This window comes from Rhea pennata, chromosome 3 (assembly GCF_028389875.1).
Source record: "Rhea pennata isolate bPtePen1 chromosome 3, bPtePen1.pri, whole genome shotgun sequence".
Classification (NCBI taxonomy): Eukaryota; Metazoa; Chordata; class Aves; order Rheiformes; family Rheidae; genus Rhea; species Rhea pennata.
In genome coordinates, this window is record NC_084665.1 from 105,952,564 (window position 1) to 105,977,337 (window position 24,774).

General features: G+C 35.3%; 1 protein-coding gene and 1 long non-coding RNA gene across 2 annotated transcripts in view; one reads left to right on the forward strand and one right to left on the reverse strand.

Moving 5' to 3' along the window:
* Positions 1 to 24,774, forward strand: part of CSMD1 (CUB and Sushi multiple domains 1) — a 1,182,441-nt gene that overhangs the window by 1,066,421 nt on the left and 91,246 nt on the right. Inside the window, exons 48-50 of the mRNA XM_062571121.1 lie at positions 5,671 to 5,817; positions 17,525 to 17,713; positions 23,615 to 23,800. Of these exons, the coding sequence (XP_062427105.1) occupies positions 5,671 to 5,817; positions 17,525 to 17,713; positions 23,615 to 23,800 (522 nt within the window). The remainder of the gene's footprint in view (positions 1 to 5,670; positions 5,818 to 17,524; positions 17,714 to 23,614; positions 23,801 to 24,774) is intronic.
* The window catches only part of LOC134137951 (uncharacterized), a 52,049-nt gene continuing 47,633 nt past the window's right edge, over positions 20,359 to 24,774 (reverse strand). The window contains exon 3 of the long non-coding RNA XR_009957781.1: positions 20,359 to 21,563. This is a non-coding gene — a long non-coding RNA (uncharacterized LOC134137951). The remainder of the gene's footprint in view (positions 21,564 to 24,774) is intronic.

The window sequence follows — 24,774 nt, forward strand, 5'->3', positions numbered from 1 at the left end:
GGTGATTTTTTGCCATGCTCAGTCATCCTCACAGTGAAAATTTTCCTTATGTTCAGACAGAACTTCCTGTGTTTCAGTTTGTGCCCACTGTCCCCTGTCCTGTCACTGAGCATCACTGAGGAGGGTCTAGCTCTGTCGTCTTTACACCTTCCCTTCAGATTTTTGGCAAGATCTGCCCCCAGGCTCAGCATTCCCAACTCTCTCAGCCTCTTCTCCTATGAGAGATACTCCTAATCATCTTAGTAGCCCTTTACTGGACTCACTCCAGTAGCTCCATCTCTCTAGTGTACTGAGGAGTCCAGAACAGTACTCCAGATGCAGCCTTACGAGTGTGGAGCAGAAGGGAAGGATCACCTCCCTTGGCCTGCTGGCAATGCTCTGCCTAATGCAGTCCTGGATACAGTTTGTCTCCTTTGCCTCAAGAGTACATCGAAACAACTTGATTCATCGCAGAGATACATCTGAAATCTACAGAATAGTCCAATATTTTTTATTATTTTGCCTTGAATCTAAGTCTATTAGTAAGTGAAAGTTTTCATAGATACATTCAAGAGAAAGAACCTGATTAATTTTCTTATAGGCTTTGTTAGAGGAGGAGCAGAAGCAGGAGTTTTCTTGTGAAAATCCTACAGTTTTTCTATTTCCTGGGAAATGTATGGAAGTGTCTGAACAGAGAAGTAAACATGTTGTTTTGTAATGAGTCATTTCTGGTGTAGAAATTCCCTTTTTAAACAAGTTCTATTGGTGTAATTTCATAAAATTATTTGAGCCCAAAAAGTTGTCAGTGGGATACTCCACCAACTTCCTCCGTAACATAGCAGAACCAGTGCTCTGTCTTGCTTGAATATACACATATTGAAGAATTTGGCCATCTGCTTTGAGACAAGGAGTGGAAAAATGAAAAAAAAAAATACTACTTAGTATGTTAGCCATACCAGCAATCTCTCAATAGACCCTATTTAATTAAAAGGCTATTCTTAAACTGTTTTTTTTTCCTACTGAATTCTGACCTTATTATCACTTGTTCTATTCTCTTGATTGATGAAAATAACTGGTCCCTGATTGCTCTTTAATATACTTTTATTCATTTGGAGACGACTATCATATTTTCCCTCATTAACCAAGGATATATGATGACTATGATAAAATTGATTAATATTCATTGTGGGAGTTTCATAACACAAAAAATATTAAATGGTCATATGTTTTTAAGCATCTTGGTCTAAGTATTTTTTGTAAGTCATAGGACTTCTAATATATAAAATTATTATTAAAATATTTTTTATTATTTTATAACAGCATTTTGAAGAAAGCAATGTTTTGCATTTTTAAAAAAATGTCAGATCATTAACTGGATATTTTTGCCTTATAATCTTATCTGTATCAGTCAGCGTCAGGTCAGTGGAGGGAATAGTCTCAAAAATCTGTTAAAACTATTTTTTCCTCCACTCTATATTCTATTTAACTTCAAGACAATGTGTAGTGTGCCTGCTACTTTTCTAGCGGTGTAATCACTTTATTTTCTTTTGAAAAATTCTGTTTAGACTGCTTAATGTTCCTGATGACTATTTTTGTTTCTTTCTAATGCATTTAAATTTAATGAAACCAGGGTATCAATAATAGATCTGAGGGAAGAATTAGCATAGCTACTACATTTTGAAGCGTTGTCGTTTTATGACATAAAAATCACATTCTGACAAATTCATCTCTAGTGCAGCTCCACTGAAGCCATTTTTTACCACTTACCAGCAAACTTAAATGAGAATGATAATGGCATATTTATAACCTCTCAATGCAGCACCATGTAGAGATTCTTAGGCTAGCTCTCAACAAGTTGATATTTAAACATGGCACAGTGCAGTGCCTTGCTGAGATACTTGTTTGTGTCCCTGTGGCCACATTTGCAATGTGCTTTGCTAGGCTAATTAGTTCTACATCTCAGCATGATGAGGTAGTTGGGGCAGAAAGCAGTGCTGATGTAGCTTTTCTGTTTCCAGTGACGGAAATAATTCAGACTAGCTCGTTCAAAGCTAGCTCAGGTATTTCTCTTTATTGCTGCATAGCACACTAAATATATCGTACCCTAAGGAGCTGGGATCTTATGTAGTCCAAACCAGCATAGCTTCATTTAAGGTGGGAGAACTGAACTGAACTGGTTTGCAATAGATGAAGATCTGTCTCCAAACAAATGTTTAGATATAAAATATTTAATGATTGACAAGATAACTTTTATAGAAACAGTGTTTGCTAAAGCGCAGGCTTCTGATGACTTTCTAGTGCAGTCAGTAAGGTTGCCCAGGTGAGCTGAGAGCAATAAACCCATTAGATATTCTCACTTATCAGTCAGATCCATAGGAAATCCCATCCGTAGTCTAAGCCAGAGCAGACATAAGTGTATCATGAATATAATTAGTAAAGGATTTTAAACTTGAAAACACTGTATTCAAGAGGCTTATACTGAATTGCATTCATTTAATACAGCAAATAGTCTTTGATTTCCCATCCTCCCAAAATAAAGCAACATAATTCTGTCATCACAAATAGGCCAAAAAAAAAAAAGTTTCAGGAGAGCATCATATGTCAAGTCAGCCCTCTAGAAGTTCAGTATGCATATCCTTGCATAGGCAAACTCTGAAATAAAACCCCCAAATATCTAGGTAGTGCTGCTGACTGTCCTGATCAGCAGCTGAAGAGCTGCCAGCTAGGTAAGATCCAGTAGCTAAAACTCAGCTCCAGGAAAAATAAAGCAAACTAAAATGCAGTTCCATACATTGACATCCAATGGTGAGAAAATGTGATGTGGCTGCTTAACGTGTGGGTGCATAACATGTAATTTCATTAACGCTAGTAACTGAAGATGCTTACCTTTTTTTGTGTGGTAGATCTTTATTTGTAATTGCACTCTTTTAGCCCTGTTGTTTGCAAATTTAAAAAAAAGAAGTTCTAAATTGAGAATTACCTTATGAATTGGGTAGGTGGTATTGAACACATTTTACAAAACACAGCATAAAGCAGAAAAACTAAATCAATTATCATGTTTTAAATCATCCTTTCAAGCAGAAACAGGAATTGACCTCAGCAGTCCTCATAGTCCGTCCTTGTCTGTCATCACTGAACACTAACTAATGCGAAAAACAAACCACCAAACATTTCAGTGAGGAAGTACTAGGCACCCTACAGCTAAAGCTAAGCTTATTCTTATTTGTTCTTATTTTGTATGTGTATATATTACTTAGAGTTTATTTGTTAATGATTATTTAGTTGTAGTGTCATCAAGATGATTGAACTACAGTTCTAAAGCAGTGGGAGATACTCTTAATTTTTGTAGTTTGCTGTGGCTTTTATAGCCTCTCTTTTGTCCATAAAATATTCCAATTAGAAAAATGTACTTACTACTTTTGAACTGGAGGAGGCGAAGGTTCATAACAATTATGTGTAGTTTTTAGGTGTCCTTTAAATGATTTTTTGGGGGGAGGTGTTGTTTTCATGCAATGTAGGAAGAGTTGATCAGGCTGCTCAAACTCATCAAAAAAAAAAAAAAAAAAAAAAAAAAAAAAAGATGCAGTCTCTTTATTTGAAATGGCTGCTGAGGCCAAGAGAATGTTGTTTGAACTTGCCCTTCCTAATCTTGAAAAACACAGAGCAATAGACATAGCATATGAAAGGGAGGAATTTAGCTGGAGGAAAAAAGGCCTATATATAGGGGGAAGGATATTAGTTCATGTTTTAGAAAGCTTTAGTAGAAGATTGGTTCAGAGAATTGATTTTTATTTTCTTGTGTATATGTTATTTTATTGTATAATTATCCCCAGAATCATTATTTGTGTTTCTGGGGTCTTATTACTGTTATTGGAACATATTTTACTATAATGGATCAGGTTTTAATATGGTCATGATATCAGTCTAGTGCTAAGATATATTATTTGCAGTACTCTACTACAAATATATATTTTTAACATCAAAATGATATTGTATTGAACTTATCATCTTCTAACAGGACAGAATCCTAATGTAATATGTATTGCAAGTTCATAGTACTTGTACATATGTATATTCCATGGTGAAACCATGCTGATCTTAGTTGTATTTATCTGGCACGCTTATGGGACAGGGCATTATTTAGCTAGTATGTTCAGTATTACTGTGTCTAGTTCTGGGCTCCCCAGTACAAAAACTGCTGGAGAGAGTCCAGCATAGGACTACAAAGATGATCAGAGGGCTGGAGCATCTGCCCTATGAGGAAAGGCTACGAGAGCTGGGCCTCTTCAGCCTGGGGAAGAGAAGATGAGGGGGGATCTTATCAATGTGTATACGTTTCTGAAAGGCAGGTGTCAAGGGGATAGGCCCAGGCTTAGATAACTAAGCCTTGAATAATATTGTGAAAAACAGCTAGGCCTTGAGGCCTCTCAGCCAGGCTCAACCAGACTATAACCATGGTGACAGCGACCAGAGGACTGCAAGATTAAAGCAAAACAGACTGATGTGACCTGAACCGTATCACCAAGAGGTACAAGAAACAAGGAGAAGAGCCAAGTCAACACTTATATGGAAGTTCCAGGGAAAAAAGTACAACCAAGGGTCAGCCTGCTACTCCTGATATGACATCTACTTGCCACTAGAGACCCCTGCAACCTCTGCAACCCGGCTCCATATGGACTCAATGTGCACGCTTAATAATATGTAAAATTATAAGCAAATTCCTGGAAAGGTAGTGAATACCCAAATTAATTCCAAGAATTGTAATGAATATGTATGAGGGGTATCGGATATAAGCTCAACGAATCATGGTCTCGGGGGGGTGTACTAGGTGGAAGGATCCCCTACGTCCCCAGCGCCTATTAAAGGAATGCCTGCTTCTTAATGCTACATTGGTGTTAAGGAGTTTTATTTTCTGGTTTTTGGTAACAAGACTCTTTTCAGTGGTGCCAAGGAACAGGACAAGAGGCAATGGGCACAAACTGAACCACAAGAAGTTCCACCTGACCGTGAGGGGGAATTTCTTCCCTGTGAGAGTGATGGAGCACTGGACCAGGTTGCCCAGAGAGGTTGTAGAGTCTCCTTCTCTGGAGATCTTCAAGGCCTGCCTGCATGCAATCCTGTCTAACATGCTGTAGGTGCCCCTGCTGAGCAGGGAGGTTGGACTAGATGATCTCCAGAGGTCCCTTCCAACCTCACCCATTCTGTGATTCTGTGATTCTGTACATAATAAGGTGGTTTAAATTCTACTATCTGTGCAATGTCAAGCAACATAGGAATTTGCTGACACTCACTAATTGGAAAGGAGCTTAAAATACACAGTTCAAATAAATATTAGCTATAAAAGAATGAGGAGCAGAAACATAACTTCATACAAAGAAATCATCGCAAATAAAAAAAAAGAAAAAAGAAAAAAAAAATGTTTCCGGTCATTTTTCAGTGTTTATTGCACAAATGCTCATTTTTTTTCCTCAGTCTGTTATTACCAGAATATTTTTTTTTTCTGGTGAAAACCTAGAACTGGATGAATAGTTAAATAGAGATCTGTTAATTATTTTACTGACAACAGTGCATCATGCTATTTCTTATTCTTTCCTTGTTTATTCACATTTGCAGATAAGATAAAATATGCAACGGATTGCTTAAACCGTTAATACCTTATAACTTCAATATTTGCTTTATTCATCCCTAAAGGTCCTTCTGGGCAAAGTCCTTTATTAGTTTCTTTAAGTGGAAATCATACTGGACAGTTGAACTTCACAAGCAAAATGAATCAATTATATCTTCGCTGGTCAACTGATCATGCAACCAGCAAGAAAGGATTCAAGATACGTTACTCAGGTAACTGTTTTGTTTCCATTAAATTATACTTTAGGGTTATGCATGCTATTCAACAACAAATTAAAATCTGAAATATGATTTCTATTTCTCTGAAAATAATAATTTATTATAAGCTACTTTCTGAGGTTGTCTAGTCATCCTATCTCAAATTCAAGATGAGCCCAGGACTTGGGCCCTATTTTCTCCCAATTTGCCAAAGATCTCCAGGTTAATACTTCCCTAAGTAATACTTCTCTCTGCAACTTACTATCTTGTATTACCAAACCTGGAGTAATGTCTTTTAAATGTAATGGGAGGGATAACCCGTAGATTTATAGAGCAGCAGTCAAGAATTGGAATTTCTGATCCTGAAATGATCTGTGGTATCCTAAGTGTAAGTCAGTAATCACTGTTAGGTAGTTACCATTCTTACCATATTTTTCTTTATGTTTAGGTGGAAAAGCAGTGAGAAATTGTTCCTCACTTTTTGAATAGCCTGCTTGTGAACTGATGCAATGATTATAGGAAAATATATGAATAGTCTATCTAAAGTCTTAAAAATTATTAAGAAAAGAAAAGAATTTCCAATATTGCAAGACAGGATTGTGTTCTATGTGTTGACATAATTGACCTTTTTTTTTTTTTTTTTTTTTTCCTGCAACATCTATGATTTTAACAGGTTTTCACACACATGCCTGCAGACACACTGCCCCTTAGAGACTTGGCTAGGGGATCATGTACGCGATGGAAGAGAGTGATTTGATAATTTTTCTCTCTTTGTTGTTAATGTTTTTTTTTTCTGTGTTTGGACTTGATTAGTGATGTAAAAATTTGTGTGAATGTTAATTTTGGTAGCTAATAATTGTAAATATAAATTAAGTAGAGAAAGGGATAGTTTAAGAATGTTTTAGCAAGCACCAGATTTCTTCCATTTAGACATGCAGGGGGATCATTTTCATAAACCTTCCTCCTTGCTTGTACCATCCATGTGCTCGTAATCTAACCCCTGGAGAATTTCTCTTGTTACTGAAATAGAAGATTACAGCACAGCTCAGAGTGTATTCATGTTTGCTGTTTTGAGGACTTCAGAACTATGAGCTTGAAAACTGTGAGTTAGTAAATACTCAGGATAAAAGGCTGGTTAGTAAAAGCACCATCTCCATCTTGCAAGCAGCGTATGGAGTATTTCTAAAGACATATTAAAACTGAGGAGCAGAGGGAAAGGAAGTTGTTTTCAAGCACACTGGAGATTCGGTTAGTGCATAGGGAAAAGGTAATTGCAGGACTGAATGGCTTGAAAGTGTGCAAGAAAGAACAATGAAAATTTGTCACGTGATAACACTCCAGTGTGTAATAGTGGAGGAACAGAGCTGGGGGAGTGTGCATCTATTACAGTTTTAAAGTTAGGGAGCAACATCAGGGTTATAAAAATAGCATTCATGTTGAGGATTTGTTCTGTAAATACAATATTATTAAAGTGACTGATTTTTGAGGAACGAGAAATTATTTTACACCTTAGAGTATATACAAGATATGTTTTGTAGGAGTGGAGAAGTGATCTGATTGCCAGACTCTATTCATCACTTATTATGGCACTAGCTTCATCTAACAATAAAATTTGGGAACTGGAGAGAGAGAGGTAATCTTGATGGCTGTGTTTTAGGAACAGACAACTGTTATGTTTTCTCTGTTTCACTAACATCCAGTGCCTGCATTTTTCTCTAAACTCCCGTACATTTTATATGAGATTCAATGGAAACAATCGGCATGAAAGAAGAGTAAGAGTAAGCAGCAGTATAAACAATTTGATTTGAATCTTAATGAGGGAAAGCAACAGCATGAGAGTAGGAAAAATGCATGATCCCAAAAAGGCTATTGATACCGTGGCAACTGTGACTAAGCCAGCAGGCTTCTTCATAATGAAGAACCTATTGAAATGAAGTACTGCCTCCCCCCCCATCCTCCCCTTCTTCTCCAACTATGCCTGTGCACAAAATCTTGCACATTGTAGTTTTGTCACAACTAGATTTCATTTGCAGATACAAATCTTCTTCATTTTTAAATAGCGATGGAAGCTGTCGGAGGAATGCTTATTATTTCCTTTAGCATAAAAAACTCACATGTATAAGCTTTTAATGTTTAAAATTAGTTGCATATTATCTACCTTGTGGGTTATGGCTTTTTGTGAAATAAATGCTCGTAGAAAAAATCTGCAGCACTACAGCAGGGGAAGTATTGTTTATGGGCTTTGACATATTATAGAGGCACTAGCATAATCTTAATCTAATACATCTCCTAACTGCACTGACACATAGATATAAAATGATTTCTTTCTTAATCTAATGAGTATATGTTAGCGTTGTACTATGGTGAGATTAGGAGAGGAAGTATCAGATTAAAACTTCACGTAGCTCTATGGATGGAATTGATTTTTGGGGGGTTTCTTTCTTTTTTTAAAGGGAAATGTGATTGTAAAATTGCTAAAAAAGATGCAAAGATAAGGAAAAGTTATTGCATGCTGAAATATATTTTCTGTATACTTGCTGCTGTTTAATAATAATGATGATAATAATAATAATAATAATAATGCTTCCTGGTGCAGCTAGGTTCCACCGAAGCTATGCAGTTGGTTACAAGTAGGGAAGATCTGTGAATAGGTAGAACTTACTGAAGCCAGGCTACGGAAGTCATAAGCAAAGGTGGAAGTGTAGAATTGCTTTTTGAAAGCTAACTGCAGAATGTGCTTCTTTGCTTTTGGTTTCTTTCCATAATTTATAGCCCCACGTAAATGTCTCTTTACAAGTAAGCTAGCATAAACAACTTAAAAAATCATCTACCTCTTCTTTTTCAAGCAGTGTTGGAAGGAATGAGAGAGCATTATAGCTGTATTTCCTATACTTTAGCACAGTACGTCACAGTCCCCACTGGAGGCATGATTTGGAAAGTACTTAGCTCACTATTTTGCAAGTTGACATCATCTCTTTAACATTTTTGGACTTGTGTTTAACTTTTGATTATTTCTTCAAGAACACATAAGGCAAGTAGTTGCTAGTGCTTTACCAGCTAATTTATAGTTGGCTGCCAATAGAACTGTTTAGATATATATTAAATTCCCCACCAGATCTATATTTCACCTTTATTCTACTCTTGTAACTTCAAATCTGTTATTGCAAGAAGCTGAATTCTTCACCATTAATTTCAGCTTATTTTTAATTTTCGTACCTGTTAAAAAACTGTTGCTATTATCTTTCCATTTTACTTTAAAAACAAATGCTGTTGATTTGGCTTTGTTTTGTCTTTACATTTTCCAAGTGGCTTGTTAGAGGTGATAGGTGAATTGTATGAAGAATTTTTTTAAACTTTTTATAATTATTTCTTCTGCAGTTGCTAAACATTCACGTGGTGATTTGCTGTAGTAAATATAGTAGTTTGATCTCCTTTATGGTTCTATGTATTTTTAAGTGTAGGGAATGGATGGCCCATTAATTAAGGAATTGTTTTAATAAACAGAAGAGATATGTTCAATTTCCTTGTGTGACCTTTACCCAATCATGTAAACCTTTGCATTGGATATTTGATAATATGGTGATGAAGACAACTAAGTACCCCAACGGGAAAATCATAAGGAAACAGAGGACTAAGCTGTGACTTTGTTGGTCAACCAAACAAAAATGGAATTTGGAGAAGGTCTTTTATTTATTTACACTTTCAAACATAGGACACTGGTTAAGTGAATAATAAGTATCTTCTTGGTATAAGTTATCGGTCTAATGCTCAAGGCCCTGCTGGAAAATTAAGTCCTTTGTTAAAGTAAAATCTTGAGATAATGTTGTGTTATTAATATTAAGACTGAGATTTACAAAATTATCTAGGGGATTTGGACATCCAATTTCAATGAATTCTGTTTTGGAATTGGAAATTATGTAGTTGAGCATCCCTTGGACAGAGTCCCCCAGACAGTTTTGAAAAGTCTCAGCATAAATGTTTAAATGTTCCAGCTCTTAAGAGAATACATTTTGTGAAACGAAGACTATGATCCTGCAAATGCAAAATCATTGTTTTTCTGTGCTGCTGTCCGCACATTAGTTGACTAGTGATGTGTAATTTAGCTAGGCAGTTATTACCCTGTTGGTCTTTAGTCACAAGTGACAAATGGACATTTGGATTGTAAGTGAGGTGAAAATGTTCAGTATGTTACCTTGCTGCTTAAGAGACCTCGAAAAAATATGAATGCTATGTCATTCAGAACAGTAAATTAAATTTACAAATGTTAAGGTACTTCAGGTCAATGAAACTGCTGCATAAAAGTTTATCACTTTTTGTGGTAAAGATTTGTAGTTCCTAGATAAGAGCAATCCTATGCCACTGCACCTGTTTCAGCTAAACCTAACTAGGTTTCAAGACAGATCCTCTCTCAGAAACTGGTTGGGAGGAAATACAGCATTTTGTTCCAGTGATGCTTAAAACAAGGCTGCAATATTTTATAAGTATTCTTTCCAGATTCCTGCTTAAGACCAGAACTGTTTCTCAGCTGACAGTAGTGATAGTCTTCAGACTGACATTCTTCAGGCATTTCCTAACCTTTCAGGTCTTTGGACATGTTTTTTATTTATTGTCTTGTATGTGGTTCTTTAGTTAATATGTCAGTTCCTGATCCTTGATGATGTCGTATATAATGCAGTCTGGACTCTTAACGGAGTTCGGTTTAAGGAAGGGAGTTCAATTTAAGGTACAGATTGCATTTTTAGTAATTACTAAACTGCAGATAAAAAAGGGAATTGACATAGAGAACATTCTTATAAATGTTCCTTCACTGGCTCAACAAGATTTTCAAGGATTGTAAAATAGGTATCAGCATTCAGGATTTTAGACATTTTGCTTCAATTTCCCTAGCATATGTGGCTTAGATGTGTGAAATAGTTTAATTATCAGCCCATTATACATATTTCATTGCCTTTAAATTGTCCTACCATATCTACTTTAACCCAATCACGACACTCATTCTAGTCAAAATACCTTTGCAAGGCTGTTCTTTCTGTGCTCTTCTACCGTTCTGTCTGATCTCCAGCCTTGTCCCTCCCTTGCCTGGGAACTTCAGTCTACTTTTAGTGGGATTTTCTCCCCTCTATCTTCCCCTCTTAGCTTCTCTTGCTTCCCTTTTACAATATCAGTCTCCCCTAATCCACTGTCTGCTTCCATGCTTCAGTCTGTGATCATCTCCTTCTCTGTCTCCCACTAGTGAATCTCAGTTGGTTTTATATATTTTTCCTTCAAGTCACTTTTCCCTGCATCACATTTGTAACTGGACATAATCTCAATCTCTGATACGTCAAGCCAAGAATCCTTTGCTTCTGATATTACCATTTCTTCTAATAGCTAACCAGGTCCTTCTCTTGCTGTCTTTTTTGCAATCCATCCTTTCCATCTTGCTATATCTTTGCATAATCGGTCCTAAATGTTTTTCCTCTGGATCTTAAGCCATTACACTTGCGCAGAAGTTTCTTGCTGTCTTTTACCTAGTTATCATCTTCCCACCCAGTCACACACAGCTTTATTTCTAAATACGAACTTTAACTTTCACAAAGTCTGATGGTCACAGAGCTGTATAAGACATCACAGTTCCCAGATCTTGCCTTCCCTACCTCTTCCAGTCCCCTGCAGCTGCTGCCGTTCAGTCAGCTAGAAGTAAGCAATGATAACAGTAGGTATCAATGATGGCTGAAAGCAGCAGATATACAGGAATCCCTAAAGGGAGAATGCAGGTGGCCAGGTAAGGGGGATATGGATTCCTGTAGGAGATTTGCAGTAATAGCGATTAGAACTTAAACAAAATATACTATATATATATAGATATACTTAAATATACTTATTTGCCAAAGTAATGTAGAGGTAACTGCTGAGCGGTATTGCCATTTTGTATTCCTCTTGATTTCTTGTATCAATTTCTTCTTAGTTCATAAAATATTTGTTTTCTGAACATCACATAGTTCACTGGAAAGCTAAAACTATGCCTTTGCGCTCTGGGCATTGTTAGTTGTTGCAACATAAACAATTATGGTAGATAGAGCTCCCATGCCCCCACTAATAATTTCTCTGTAGTTTGACGTTATTTTCTGTAACTCAGCAGACTGAATGTCCCATATTTCGTGCCATTTTAAAGTTAATCTCTTTGAATGTTCATATATACTATATATTGTTAGAAGTAACACAGCTCAAAAATAGCAGTAAATTCACCTGTAATCTGAATAAAATCTGAGCATGACCTGTTATGCTCAAAAGGCAGCATACTTTATATTTCTAGCCAAGAATGTAGTGTTAGTATAACTGAAATCTTAACAATCCAATGAAAGAATTACTAGTCCAAATTAAATGATTATAGAAAAAACAGAGGAAGAAAAGAAATGAATGCTACTATATTGAAAAATAATACAGACACAATTGTTATATACATACTTCCAACTATCTATTCCTTCTCCTGGTGCTACGATAATGCCTTCACTGCTTCTTTGAGAGCAATGGATCTGTGCCTGGTGCACATGTGTTGTGGGGGAAGTACAACAGGTTATCAGCATCTGGAGTCCTCCTCCGGGAGGAGTGTGATGCTAATGGTTTCTACTCTCTCTCTCCAGGATGCACTAGGGGTTATTTTCATGTTTGAAACATGCTTTTACACCTTACTCTTCTGGAAGTAGGAATGATAGCAAGTTCAAATTACATCTGATTTTACTGTATGTGGTGCATTTTACATATGTTGGATATTATCCAACATATATATTATTCAACATATCCAACATATATATATATTATATATGTATATATATATATAATATTTGTTCTTTTGCTTACCTCTGAAAATTATTTTTGTCTATAAAGATGCCTGCATCTTTATAACTGACCGTTGATGAGCTGTATATAGCTTTTGAGTGCCAAATTGTGCCCCATCTCTTATCATCCTGTGCCTGTACTCCTTCACACTGCATCCTGCTGTTCCTATTCTCAAGGTCTCTGCTATCATTCCTAGTCTGTATTTCTCTATACTACATCATCATGCTGAAGTCATGAATACCTTATTCTGTACAGAATGGGTACTTATTACAACTGCCTATATAAAGCTATGATTTTACCATACATGCATAACCATACATTTGATTTTACCATGCATACCATAAGCAAAAGTGAAACAAACTGGGCATACCTACCTGATCAGAAGAAAACTTTCTTTTAAAGGTAAATAAAGTAAAAGCAAAGCTTCACACAAGTCAAGAAAAGTTAAGACAGAGACATCCTGACAAGCCTTAGTCTTGAGGACTTGCAAACTCAGTATAAAGCTTTTGACCTATTACTAGCAAAGATGATAATGTACTGGACTGGATTACAAGTCATACAGTAAATATTTTCCATTTGAAATTGCAGTACTGAGGGTATAAATTTGGAGTTTTGTTTTTGTTTTTATGTTTAAGTGTCATCTGCTGTTCTTAAACTCCCTTCAGATATATAAAATCAAATAGCGCTTATGAGATTACAGAAGTATGAGTAGAAGCCTTTGGTCTTAACAGGCAAAATTCTTTTTCTTTAATGGGTTAAAGTAAATTAAAACTGTGTTTATTTTGCCTCTTTAAATCCCATTTCCCTTTAAATTTCAAGATTTTTCTCCAAACTCAAGCTCACTTAAGTGTTACAAGGAATTTATATGGTATCATATTTGCAATACCCACATTATATTCATTCCAAGGAATCGTCATGATGTTGCCAAGAACACGTTACTTTCCTGGAAGATTAATCTACTTAAGATGGTGCTAGTAAACCAAAAGAAAAATATTGTGGAATTCCCTACATAATGTTATAATAAAACTGAAAATCCTTTTCACAAAACACCAGTGCTTACAATGGAATCAAAAAGTACAAAACTAAGCTGACACTGTCTTTCAATTCAAAACTTACCCATGAAAAAAACTTCTCATAACAGGAAACATTCAGGAAGATGATGGAAGGAATGGAGATTATCTGTTAAATATCTTTAGATTACACAGAGAAAAAGCTCTGGAATTTGTCACTTTAGATGAAAATAATGGTGCCTCCTGAATTTATAAATATACCATAGTATATTGTAGTGCTGCATTTTATCAGCCGTAGTGCAGGAATGGAAATCTGTGAACTGATGCATTAAAATGGAGTATAAATATTTCTGTGCATTACTTTTGATCGTATGTTTTGAATACTGCTTTGTGAAATACCTAGGAAGTCATTATGCTTCGAGGCAATTCAAAGCCCAAGCTGGCAGACTCTTGACTACTAAATAAATGAGACATTCATTGTCGAGGGTCGCTGCCTTGGGCGGGCTCCGGGACCCAGGGAGCCTGCCCAGCCGCTGGAGCCCAGCCTGAGGTGCCTGAGGACTCAGAGGTCTCTTCATACCAGGCTGATGGATGCAGCTGCTGCTCTCGTGCTTGTAGGTTCAACCAGTAGCAAGGCTGAGTGCACACACACACACACACACACACACACGTGCGCATGTACATACACACATGCAGAGGGCATAGACACAGCTGGCTACAAAGACTGCTACAGCCAAGGCTCTGCTTTCAGTAACACCCATGCATGACGCTACCAGAACTCACCTAGACGTACGTCTAGATACCTGGGTCCCCTTCCTACTTCCTGGCTAGTAAGGATTGGCATTCACAAGTGAAAGCACACATGTACAGACCTTCACTCTCTAGCTCACAAGCACACACATATTTGCAGATCCCTCAAATATCTGCATGGTCCCTCTGTGTGTCTGATATCCCTGCCCGAATCGTGGCCCTCTTTACCTGGTGCACAGGCCTTCTACCTGCTGGGTAGTCCAGCTTGAAGTTTGCTAGTGAATTACAAACACACACACACACACACACACTAGGGGAAAATACAATGCTCCGTCTCCCCAGCAGCTCGTGCCCAGGCACACAGGCACTGTGACCTGTGGTCCCCACCCCAGCCACTGATGCTGAGACCCTGACTTCGCTTTCTGTCTGGCTCCTCCAGTAGCTGGCATGCAGGACCTGCAGGCCCTACAACCCTGGGTCCTGGGCTGATGGTAGGACCCTCCCTCATGCCCATTGCTTGCACCACAGATAAGGTTACCACGATCACCCAAGATCTGACTTCAGTTGCTGGCCCAGCTTCGCTCATACTGGTCCCCCCAGTAGCTGACATTCCTGACACAGCCGCATAACTCCTTGGCCCTGCCAGCTGCTGTTGTGGGACCTTTCATCCAAGGTCTGACTCCAACTGCTTGCCTCAAATTCACCAAGTTGCTGGGACGTAGTCCTAACAGCATGCATGCATGGGACAGAGTGTGAGACTACACAAAAAGATAGCTAAGAAAGGATTTAATATGGAAGATAGGCCAGACTGGTGATGAAGCACAGGGCTTGGTCACACAATGGTACTGACTGGCAATGGCTTACATGTGACCAGCCACTCTTACACACCTCTCTAGTCCCCTCCTTGTTCCTGCCCAACCCCTTTCCTCCAAGTATTCCTTAGAACGTTTTGCATAGTCCCACAGGCCCATTTCTTACCTAAAAATAGTAATCTTTGTCTTGTTGCCTCCTTCTTTACAAAGTCCAGGTTGGCCATGTCAGCAGTTTCTTAATGGTCCATCAGCTAGTGACTAGAGACTTTTGATCTTTGCCATTAGCGCCGTTATCGCTTGTCTGTCACATTTGTGTCTCTGTTTGTTCTGTTTGTGGCTTCGCCTGATGCTTCCCTTGCACTGGAAAGGTCTTTCATCAGATATTCTTAATAACATAGAAGTTCTCGCATTCCACATATCCTTAAAGTTATTGCCTACCTGTATTGTTCATAATTTCAAATAATAAATATATTAATTTAACTATTGCTAAGCTATAACTTATTGCTAAACAAACTATAAGATTATGTGTTTTTCATTTCTTTCAGTTAGTTTTACCTGCAATACACTTATGATTTGTTGCAGGTTCACTAGTAATATGTGAGAAGACTGTGTACTGCAAGGGAGTAAGCTGTTTTTGTTATATATTAATTGAATTTTTAAAACCAAGTAGCATAAACAGTTTAAATGATGTAAGGCTTTTCAAAGACTTTATTTTGCAAGGTCTTAATTTGGACCAGGTTGACAAAAAGAATGCAGCTTAAATTAAAAAGATGCATCTTTCTTTTTTTGATTATTTGAACTGCTAAACTTCATGCCACCCCAGAAAATACATTAAAAATCCAAATAGAGAACTAGATTTTGAAAACTGAGGGAAGAAAGTCCAGGCTATGCACAATAAACATATAATATAAAAGAAAAGATCATTACAGATGTAACCAACTTCTATAATTAAACATTTGTGAAATATAACCACAACTTATCTGGATAAATGTCTGTCAAAAATGATATGTATACATCATGGTATGCATAAGAAACATTGCATGATAGGGAGAGTTTGTGTTGTAGTAGCAGTTACAGTCTCAGACTCTTTGGTATTAGTATTTTGGTTATCAGGACAGTCAAGTACTAATCTTACACTGTGAAGAATGTGCATAGCCATGTTTCAGTGGCAGGTGTCTATTTTCAGCAATTCATGGCCCTAATATACTTTTTATGACAAAATAATCTCTGTAAACCTGACAGAATCCAGTGGCTTGTATGTCATTATAAAGTCAAGATGATTTTTTTACACTGCTTTTATGTTGCTTTTATCCAATGTTGAAAATGATTACATACAACAAATAATTTTCTATTAGATTCTACACATTTGTCAAACCATCTCATATTTCGGCTCGACCTTCATCCTAATCTGGGTAATCATATTCTTTCCTTACATACAGGTATTGCAACCTTGTTAAAAGAAAACAAGCAAAAAAAAATTTTTTATATTGCTCACTTTTTGACAGGAATACGTGCAATACATATTCTGTAAGATTTTTGACTTCCTTAGTAAATGTGTAAATTTTTCATTATTATATTATAATTCTAAAGGACTATAATGATCAGGAAAGCCTGTCTGTGAACAGTATTTCTGGTGATTAATGCTTCCAGAATTCATTTCAAAGCTTAAGTTTAAAAGAGTGCATTCTTATTTTAGATGCACTGTGTATTCAGCACTTAAGAAGATGCAGTCACCTTAGAGACATTATTTGGGTAAAATTTTATTCCAATTATTATGTAATATCTCTGGGGGGGGCATGTATGTAAAACATTTACATAGATTTTAAGATGAAAAATTGCATTGGATGATCCCAAATATGGTACTCTTCCCTCTAAACTTTTAATGTATTATTTGGGAAAGCATTTAATTTTTACCTAGCTGTCTAAGAGGTCTGGAATTTTGTAATACTAACCATTGAAATCTATTTTGTATATTTTTTACCTCAAAGAAAAGTTTTATACCTATTTTTTAAAGTTACTAAATTTTGAGGTAGACCATTTAGTAAATGGGAGTTATCTGACTTGCTGATCCAATCATATATTTCCCGATTGTAGCTTCCTCATGTGGAATAGCTTTAAGTGTTTTGGTGATATAAACTATGTTTCTGAGCTTTGTGATATTTCTACATAGGAAGGCCTGAATCTTCACTGAGGATTTCAATAATAATGTGAACGATTCTGTACTATTTTTAACTGCATACAAAGTTTTCATTTTCACCAATAGCACGAACATTGTAAATTAAATAACTTTTATGTATTCTTAATATTATTGTCCCTTTTTTTGGCATATAGCTCCCTATTGTAGCTTAAACTCCATCTTGAGGAATGGTGGAATTGTAAATAAAACAGGTGGTCTACCTGGAAGTAAAGTTCATTATTACTGCAAACCTGGATATAGAATGATTGGTCACAACAATGCAACATGTAGGCGTCACCAAAATGGCATGTATCAGTGGGATTCTCCTGTGCCAATCTGCCAAGGTAGGACACTGTTTTATTGATGGATTTGCTTCTATAATTTCATTGCAAAGAATGTAATGTTTTACAAAGCATAATCCTGAGCTTACCCAAGTGCGTATTGACTCAGTGCTTAATGTGTCCAGAATGGTAGGATTAAAATCTAGATTAATGCAGTTAAATAGGGGCCAAATGAAAAATACATCTTCTGCAATTTTCCTTTTAATAAAAAACATATTTCCAAATGTATCTCCAGCTAACAATATTTTTTATTGTTACAGATTATTACAGATCTTGTTTTTTTAAAAAAAGCAGTAGTTTTCAGGCATTAATTTGATTTTCAAGCATTCATTTGGTTAGTGTATTATTTTGTTAATTGTTCTTTAGAACCATACTTTGTAACTTCTGCTTTTTTTCTGTATTCCGGATATAACTTGAGTCTATCCTAGCCTATTCCAGAACCTGGAATGTTGATTTGACCTGCAAGCCGGCCAGAGGATCATGGAAGTAGAGGATGCAATTCAGTTCAAGATTAAGACTGCATTTAAGTATCTGTGTATGAGTTAAAGTTTTGATTAATTTGCTTAAATGTGTATGTCTAGTGTCATTTGAGACAGGTAAAGTATTTTACCTGTCTTCCAACTACCAGTCCAGAAAGACACAAGCCTGTGTGTTATATCCACCACTGCTGTCAGGGTACCCAGAGGTCTGAGAATGTCTTATATAGCTCTAGACAATGGGAAAAGAAACAAGTCAAGTCCTATATAGCTAAACTCTGTCTTCATTATTTGATCAATACTGTCAATAAAACTTTGGAAGCTATTCTGCTGACTAGCCAGTAGTTGGCCGAGAAATTTAGGTGTTTTACTCCGGAGCTCAAATATTTTGAATGTCTGAGGACAGGGACAGTACTCTGGGTACTAGTTAGACTGAAGGAGCTGTGATCATAAGCTGTAGGACCCACTGTCTCATACTTTTTCCTAATAGCTACAATAGAATTTAAGATTGCATGGTTCCTCAGCTGTCAGCAATTATCTGCAAATTTACTCCATGTCTTTCTACTGCAGATCCACTGAGATGATGGCAGCCTGCTATGATTATTAATAGTCTTTAGTTAAATAGCAGAGGTCTGTATAATGAAAATATGATATTCTGGCACTTCAGAATTCTTAGAGTATTAATGCTATTCTTTCATACGGTGAACTTTGGGTAAGGACAGGGATTCACTTTGTTTTTAAAGGTCTAGAGAAATATGTTAAGGAATGCCTATTTTTTAAAAATTTAAAAGTTCTGCAAAGTTGGAAAATGCTAGAATAAAGACCTACATTTTTCCTTAGCTGCTGTTTTTTTTTTTTCAAAACAGTCTGATTTTTGTATGTTTTTCTTTTGTACTTTGTTTTTTACATTACCCATTTTAACTTTGAAAAATAGATGTAAAAGTAATGAGGTACATGAAGACTGGAAGAGGTCTGAGTGTGAGGGAGATTATTTCTTTGAATAACTTAAGGAAGAAGTCTGCAAATATAGGGGGCAAAATGGGATAATTCACAGAAAGTGGAAGGAAGAATGTGTGGATACATACAGGTATTGACATGAGGTCCTAGAAATTGATCATAGATGACCAGTGGAGAAAAGGTCCCAAAAAGTAATAAATTCTGAACAAAAATTAAGCAGACTTGACAACGTTATAAAATGCTTAAACATTGAGTCTGTTCATGTTATTTTGTCACTATATGCAAGAAATAACTGTGACACATTAGAAATGCAGCGTGCTAACAAATACGTTTTTTCTTTCATTTTAGGCAATATTTATAATTTTGACAGTATGTGTATGACTGGGAGTATATAGAAATCTAACAGTAGAGGAAAAAAGATATTGCACCTAGGGAGTGAGGATAATCGTTACTGGAAACTTCTTACGAATGTAGGATTCTTTAGTTTTAATATGTCACTGTTACAAATCTGAAGCAATTATTTTTTCAATATACTCTAAAATGTAAAGTATTTTTCTAAACATATTAAATATCTGTTATCAAAATTAATTAAAGTTATGCATTTAGTCCAGCTCATGGATTTCACTATGGGATATTTCCCTCAAAAATTCTGTAATTAAGTCTGAAATTCCTGTAAAATTGATTTCATATATTTACATTTGTAATTAAACATCATGACTGTGGCTCAATTAATTAATCAAATTTGATTGTATTCATTATCAGAAAAGAGAAATTCTCTTTTATACATGTAATATAACAATATCAATTTTAATGCAAATACATCTCCAATTTGGGTTAATCTGGTAGGACCAAATGATATTTTTCAATTCATTTCATCAAATGCAGATACATATAATAATGTTCCGGGCAATATATAAAGAACTTGACTTCTGTCTGAGGAATTATAACTTCTGCTGTTATCTTTAAAAATAATAAACAAGTGCGAATGTGAGGTTATCAAAAAATAATGTGTGATTATGTAAAAATACAATTCTCTCTGATTATAGATATTTTAAGTTTAGCCTGACTCATTTTTTCTCTTATTTGAACAAGTGAAAGTAAAGATAATTTGAGATTGAAAATTTCCAGGCTGATTTCTTGATTTCATATTTGTATAAGATTTTTTTATTTTATATATTTATTTTTATGTATATATGTACATATATTTCTACACACACAGAGGCACAAATTCCTGGATTGAAAGCAGAAATTTATCAGTAAGATTATCTCTTCAGTTATCTAATAAAAATCATTGCTGTTACATAATTTGGCTAATTTAAAAATATATTTATCCGTGGAAGATGATTTTGATAAATATTGCTTTATTTTGATGAGTTTTGTTATGTTATTGCACATGGACATTTCTTATGAAGCTGCCACTTCTTGCATTATTGAGATGAACAAGAACTGTTTTAAATGTTCTATCTCTGGTAGAACATTGATATCTTAATGTTTCCTCTGAGCACGGAAACTTGTAAATCAGAGATCACTATTTTCTTTTCAAATATGGCTGGCAGCATGTGCCATGGTAGCTTACTAAAAAAAACGCATGGCTTTTAGATATTAGTCTGATGAAATCAGCTATTCTGTGTGTTTGAGCATGTAATTAAACACAGGCCTTTTACTTTCTTGGTAAAAGTTATTATGCAAAAAAAATTATTTTTTTCCAATCCTGTCTTAAAAATGTGAAGTAGTTAGCACTCTCTCCCCTTGCTCCCCCCCACCCCCTTTGGCTTGGCTTATTTTGGTTTGTTTTGGTTTTTCTGAAACACTGGACTAGACAGCGTGGAGAGAATATGGAATTTCCATCACTGGAAGTTTTTCGGGAACATGTTAGGTGGACCTTGACCAAGTATAATTCTGGCTTCTGTTAGAGGAATTCTTTTGTTATTTAGTGATGCTAACAGTGCTAAATGTTTTGTTTGGATACTACTGTTCTAGAAGCCATTAACAGCCTCCAGAATAGCAGCAGGAATATTTCCTCCCTATCCCAGTTTCTTGGGGAGAGACAAATAGACAGCCAGATTGTAACAGGGGCAGTGCCAGAACTGGTTTTGTGTTCAATAACTAAAGCAGCAGCAGGAATAACCTCACGTTGTGACAATACGAGATTCATCAGCAGCGTTCCAGGCAGGAGGAAAGATTGCAGAGGACTGTGGTGCGACACCGAGAATGACAGCGGTGAGGTCTGAGAGGAAGTGTGGATTTTGAGGTGCTTCAGTACACAGGATAGTACATCAGAACAGGTGTAACTGATGATAGTTTTGCTTGAATGCGACCAGGGCAGTGTATCCTTCCCTTCTTCATTTTCTCCAACAGCATCAAGAGCATCCAGGATGGGTCTCCAGAGCCATTTCCTTCCCGCTTTTCTCTCTCTCTCTCTGGTTTGGGTGCAAAAAGTGCCAATGAGATGTGTTACAAAGGAAGGAGCTTATTTTTCAACATTTCTTCAGTTCTAGTTCTATTTGCAATGTGACAGATTCCAGATGGAAGCAAACAACTGAAATGAACTAACCATTTATCATTTTATAATGCCTACCTCTCTTCATTATATTCATATGCAACACACTGTTATATTTAATTTAAATGCATCAAATATGACAACTCTGGAATATTGAAAACAACTTTTAGAATAGTATTTACAGTACCATGACAATGTGTTGTGAAATTAATCATTTTCATTGAATCAGGTAAATGATAACAAAAATGAGACATTTTTTTCTTTATTTATCTTCGCTTGTGTTTAACAGAGTTCAGACACAGTCTGTCACTTCTTCCTTTGTAATATATTGATCTTATTAAATAATAATACTTCACAGTTCCAAGAGGAAAGACTTTGTGACTGTTAAATTGTTGAAGCATATCTTACAATTGGATGTATATATATAAATATACATTATATATATATATATATGTACATATGTACATATGTATGTATATGGAACAGACATTTTCATTTGAAAAAAATCTTCCCTGGGTTGTTCTATATGTAGAAATGAAAGCTTCAGAACTGTTTTATCTTTATTCAGTGTATTTACTGAAGATATTAATAAACTGGATGTTAGACTCAAAGAGGCTAGTGATTCTATAACCATATATATTGGCTTATGAAATTTTCAAATAGATTCATTCTAATATTGCGGTATGTTCTATGGTCCAAGTTACCATTTTACAGAAAATAAAATATTTTCAGAGAAAACAATGCTATGACTTTACCTTCAAAAGAGCCACAGGGCAAATACAAACTCTTTATCAACATTTCCAACTTACAGAAGCATCTACAGCTAATCTTTGTGGATAAATAACCATTTTAAACAGCATGTAGCATTAAAAAACAAAAAGTATACCAAATATTTATCTTTCTTCTTTTTGTTTTCAAAATTAAGGGAGGTGAGTTGTCTGGCAGAAGCAATTGTGCCTTGGAAACTTAAAGGTGGATGAAATAAATGTTTCTGGAATTATACCCTATCTTAAAATTGTGTATTAGGAGATACTGTTAAATGCACTGTACTGAGCTCTGATAAAAGAAGCTGAAAAACTAAATGCTGTTTATACTTCAGTAAGTGGAAAACTTTGGGAACTTGAAAAAATAATTACTTGTCTGGGGAACAATTTTGAAGGAGCAACAAAAAGCTATAATATTTTGGAATCTCAAAGCAATTGTTAATGAGGTACAATATCCATTTTGAAGAAATTGGAATCAGAGGGAACTCAAAACTGCACCTGTTTAAAGTAAGTAATTTCCTTCATGGTATGGAAAATGAATAAGGCCTGAATTCACATAATATTTTGCATTTTGAAGTGAATTAGGAAGATATGTAATTAAGTGCTCAGCAGTAATTATCTGAATAATATCCTTAATTTCAGTAAAACTCTTTATGGTCTAAATACATGTTTAGGTGCTTTTCTTGTCAGACAAGAATGTTAAACTGAATTCTCAAATGTCAAACATTGTCTTACATGTTTAAAAACAAACAAACATGAAGTTCTATTTATAGTAGATGGAGAATGAAAGAAATCCGGAGAAAATAGAAGCAGAGTATTAGAAAACATTTAAGAAGTTTCCAGTTCATTTCTTATTGGTTCCAATCACTTTGGATATTTTCTGGATTTTTTTTCCCTAAAAAATAAGCTATTGACATTTCATTGCTTAGTCTATGTTGGAATTTCCATCTCTCCAGTGATTGAATTGAGCAAAATAATGATTTCTAAAATGCCTATTTTAGATCCACTGCAAAATATTTGCTAATATTTTAAATATGCTTACATTTTTGGAATGTTGTAAATGTGATGGAAATTTATTGCAGTTTTACAAATGGAATATGTCAAAATTGTTATTCTGTGATTATTATTTCAGTGATGGGGCATTTTTTTTTTCTTTTAATTAAAATGAGAAAGTAACATTTTTTTAAATCTTTTCCTTTCTTTTTAGCTGTATCTTGTGGTATTCCTGAATCCCCTGGGAATGGTTCAGTTATAGGTAATGAATTCACTTTGGGCAGTAGATTGGTATATGAATGTAATGAGGGCTTCAAGCTAGAATCTAGTCAACAAGCAACAGCAGTGTGTCAAGAAGATGGATTATGGAGCAACAAAGGGAGGTCACCTGTCTGTAAATGTAAGTGGGAATGTAATTCTCAAGCATATTTCCCTTGAACTTTCTCTGGAAAATCTTCAGTGATGATGTTTAGATTTTATGTATATATATATATATCCCCTGAACAGGAAATTCAGAAACACACAGTCATTCAGTATGTAGCAAATTAAACACAGAAAAGGCCTATTAAATTTATATAATAAAAAACTTATCTTCTGCAAAAAATCTGACTTAAAATCTTTAAATAATTCACATTTTCATGTATATTTTGAGTAATGCTATCTTTTCCATCTTCAAAGTATTATGTTACAATTACCAATTTTAATTCATTTTTAATACAGATTCTAAATTAATGAAAGCAAAAACTATTTCTTAAAATGCTGTTAGTTTAAATAATCAATCAGGATAAGGGTCCTTTACTTTTGTTTTTGTCTCCTACTGGAAGTAGCCAGTGTAATATGGACTCTCCTACTGTGTAACATAGTCTCTCATATGTTTTTGGGTTATGGCGATCTGTTATTTGTACAGGAACAGAACAATAATTAACTAAGCCTGACTTCAACCATTTGACTTGAATTACTGATTAGAACATAAAATTATTAATTGTTATTATACTATACTTATCGTTGCAAGATAATTTAGAATCTAGAACTAATCGACAGGGTATGTATCTGTTTTCCAGATTCTAAATTTGAAAAGCACTTCCATTTTTCAAACAAGTAAAATTACATTATTTTTAAAGGAGGAGTGAAATGATGTGAAAATGAGAATTTTGAAATTATATCCAATTGTAAAGTAATTTTCACTTATTTGATTTGCTATACTTGAATTGATTGGTGTATTATATAACATGCTTCTTGGGAATTCTGTCCAAATTATTTTTTTCTTAAAACTATATACATACACAATTGTAATAAATGGATCATGTTAGTGAGCTATGTTGAGGTGAAATGTAGAGGTGGAATATGAGTCAAAACATTTATCTAAGTGGTTTT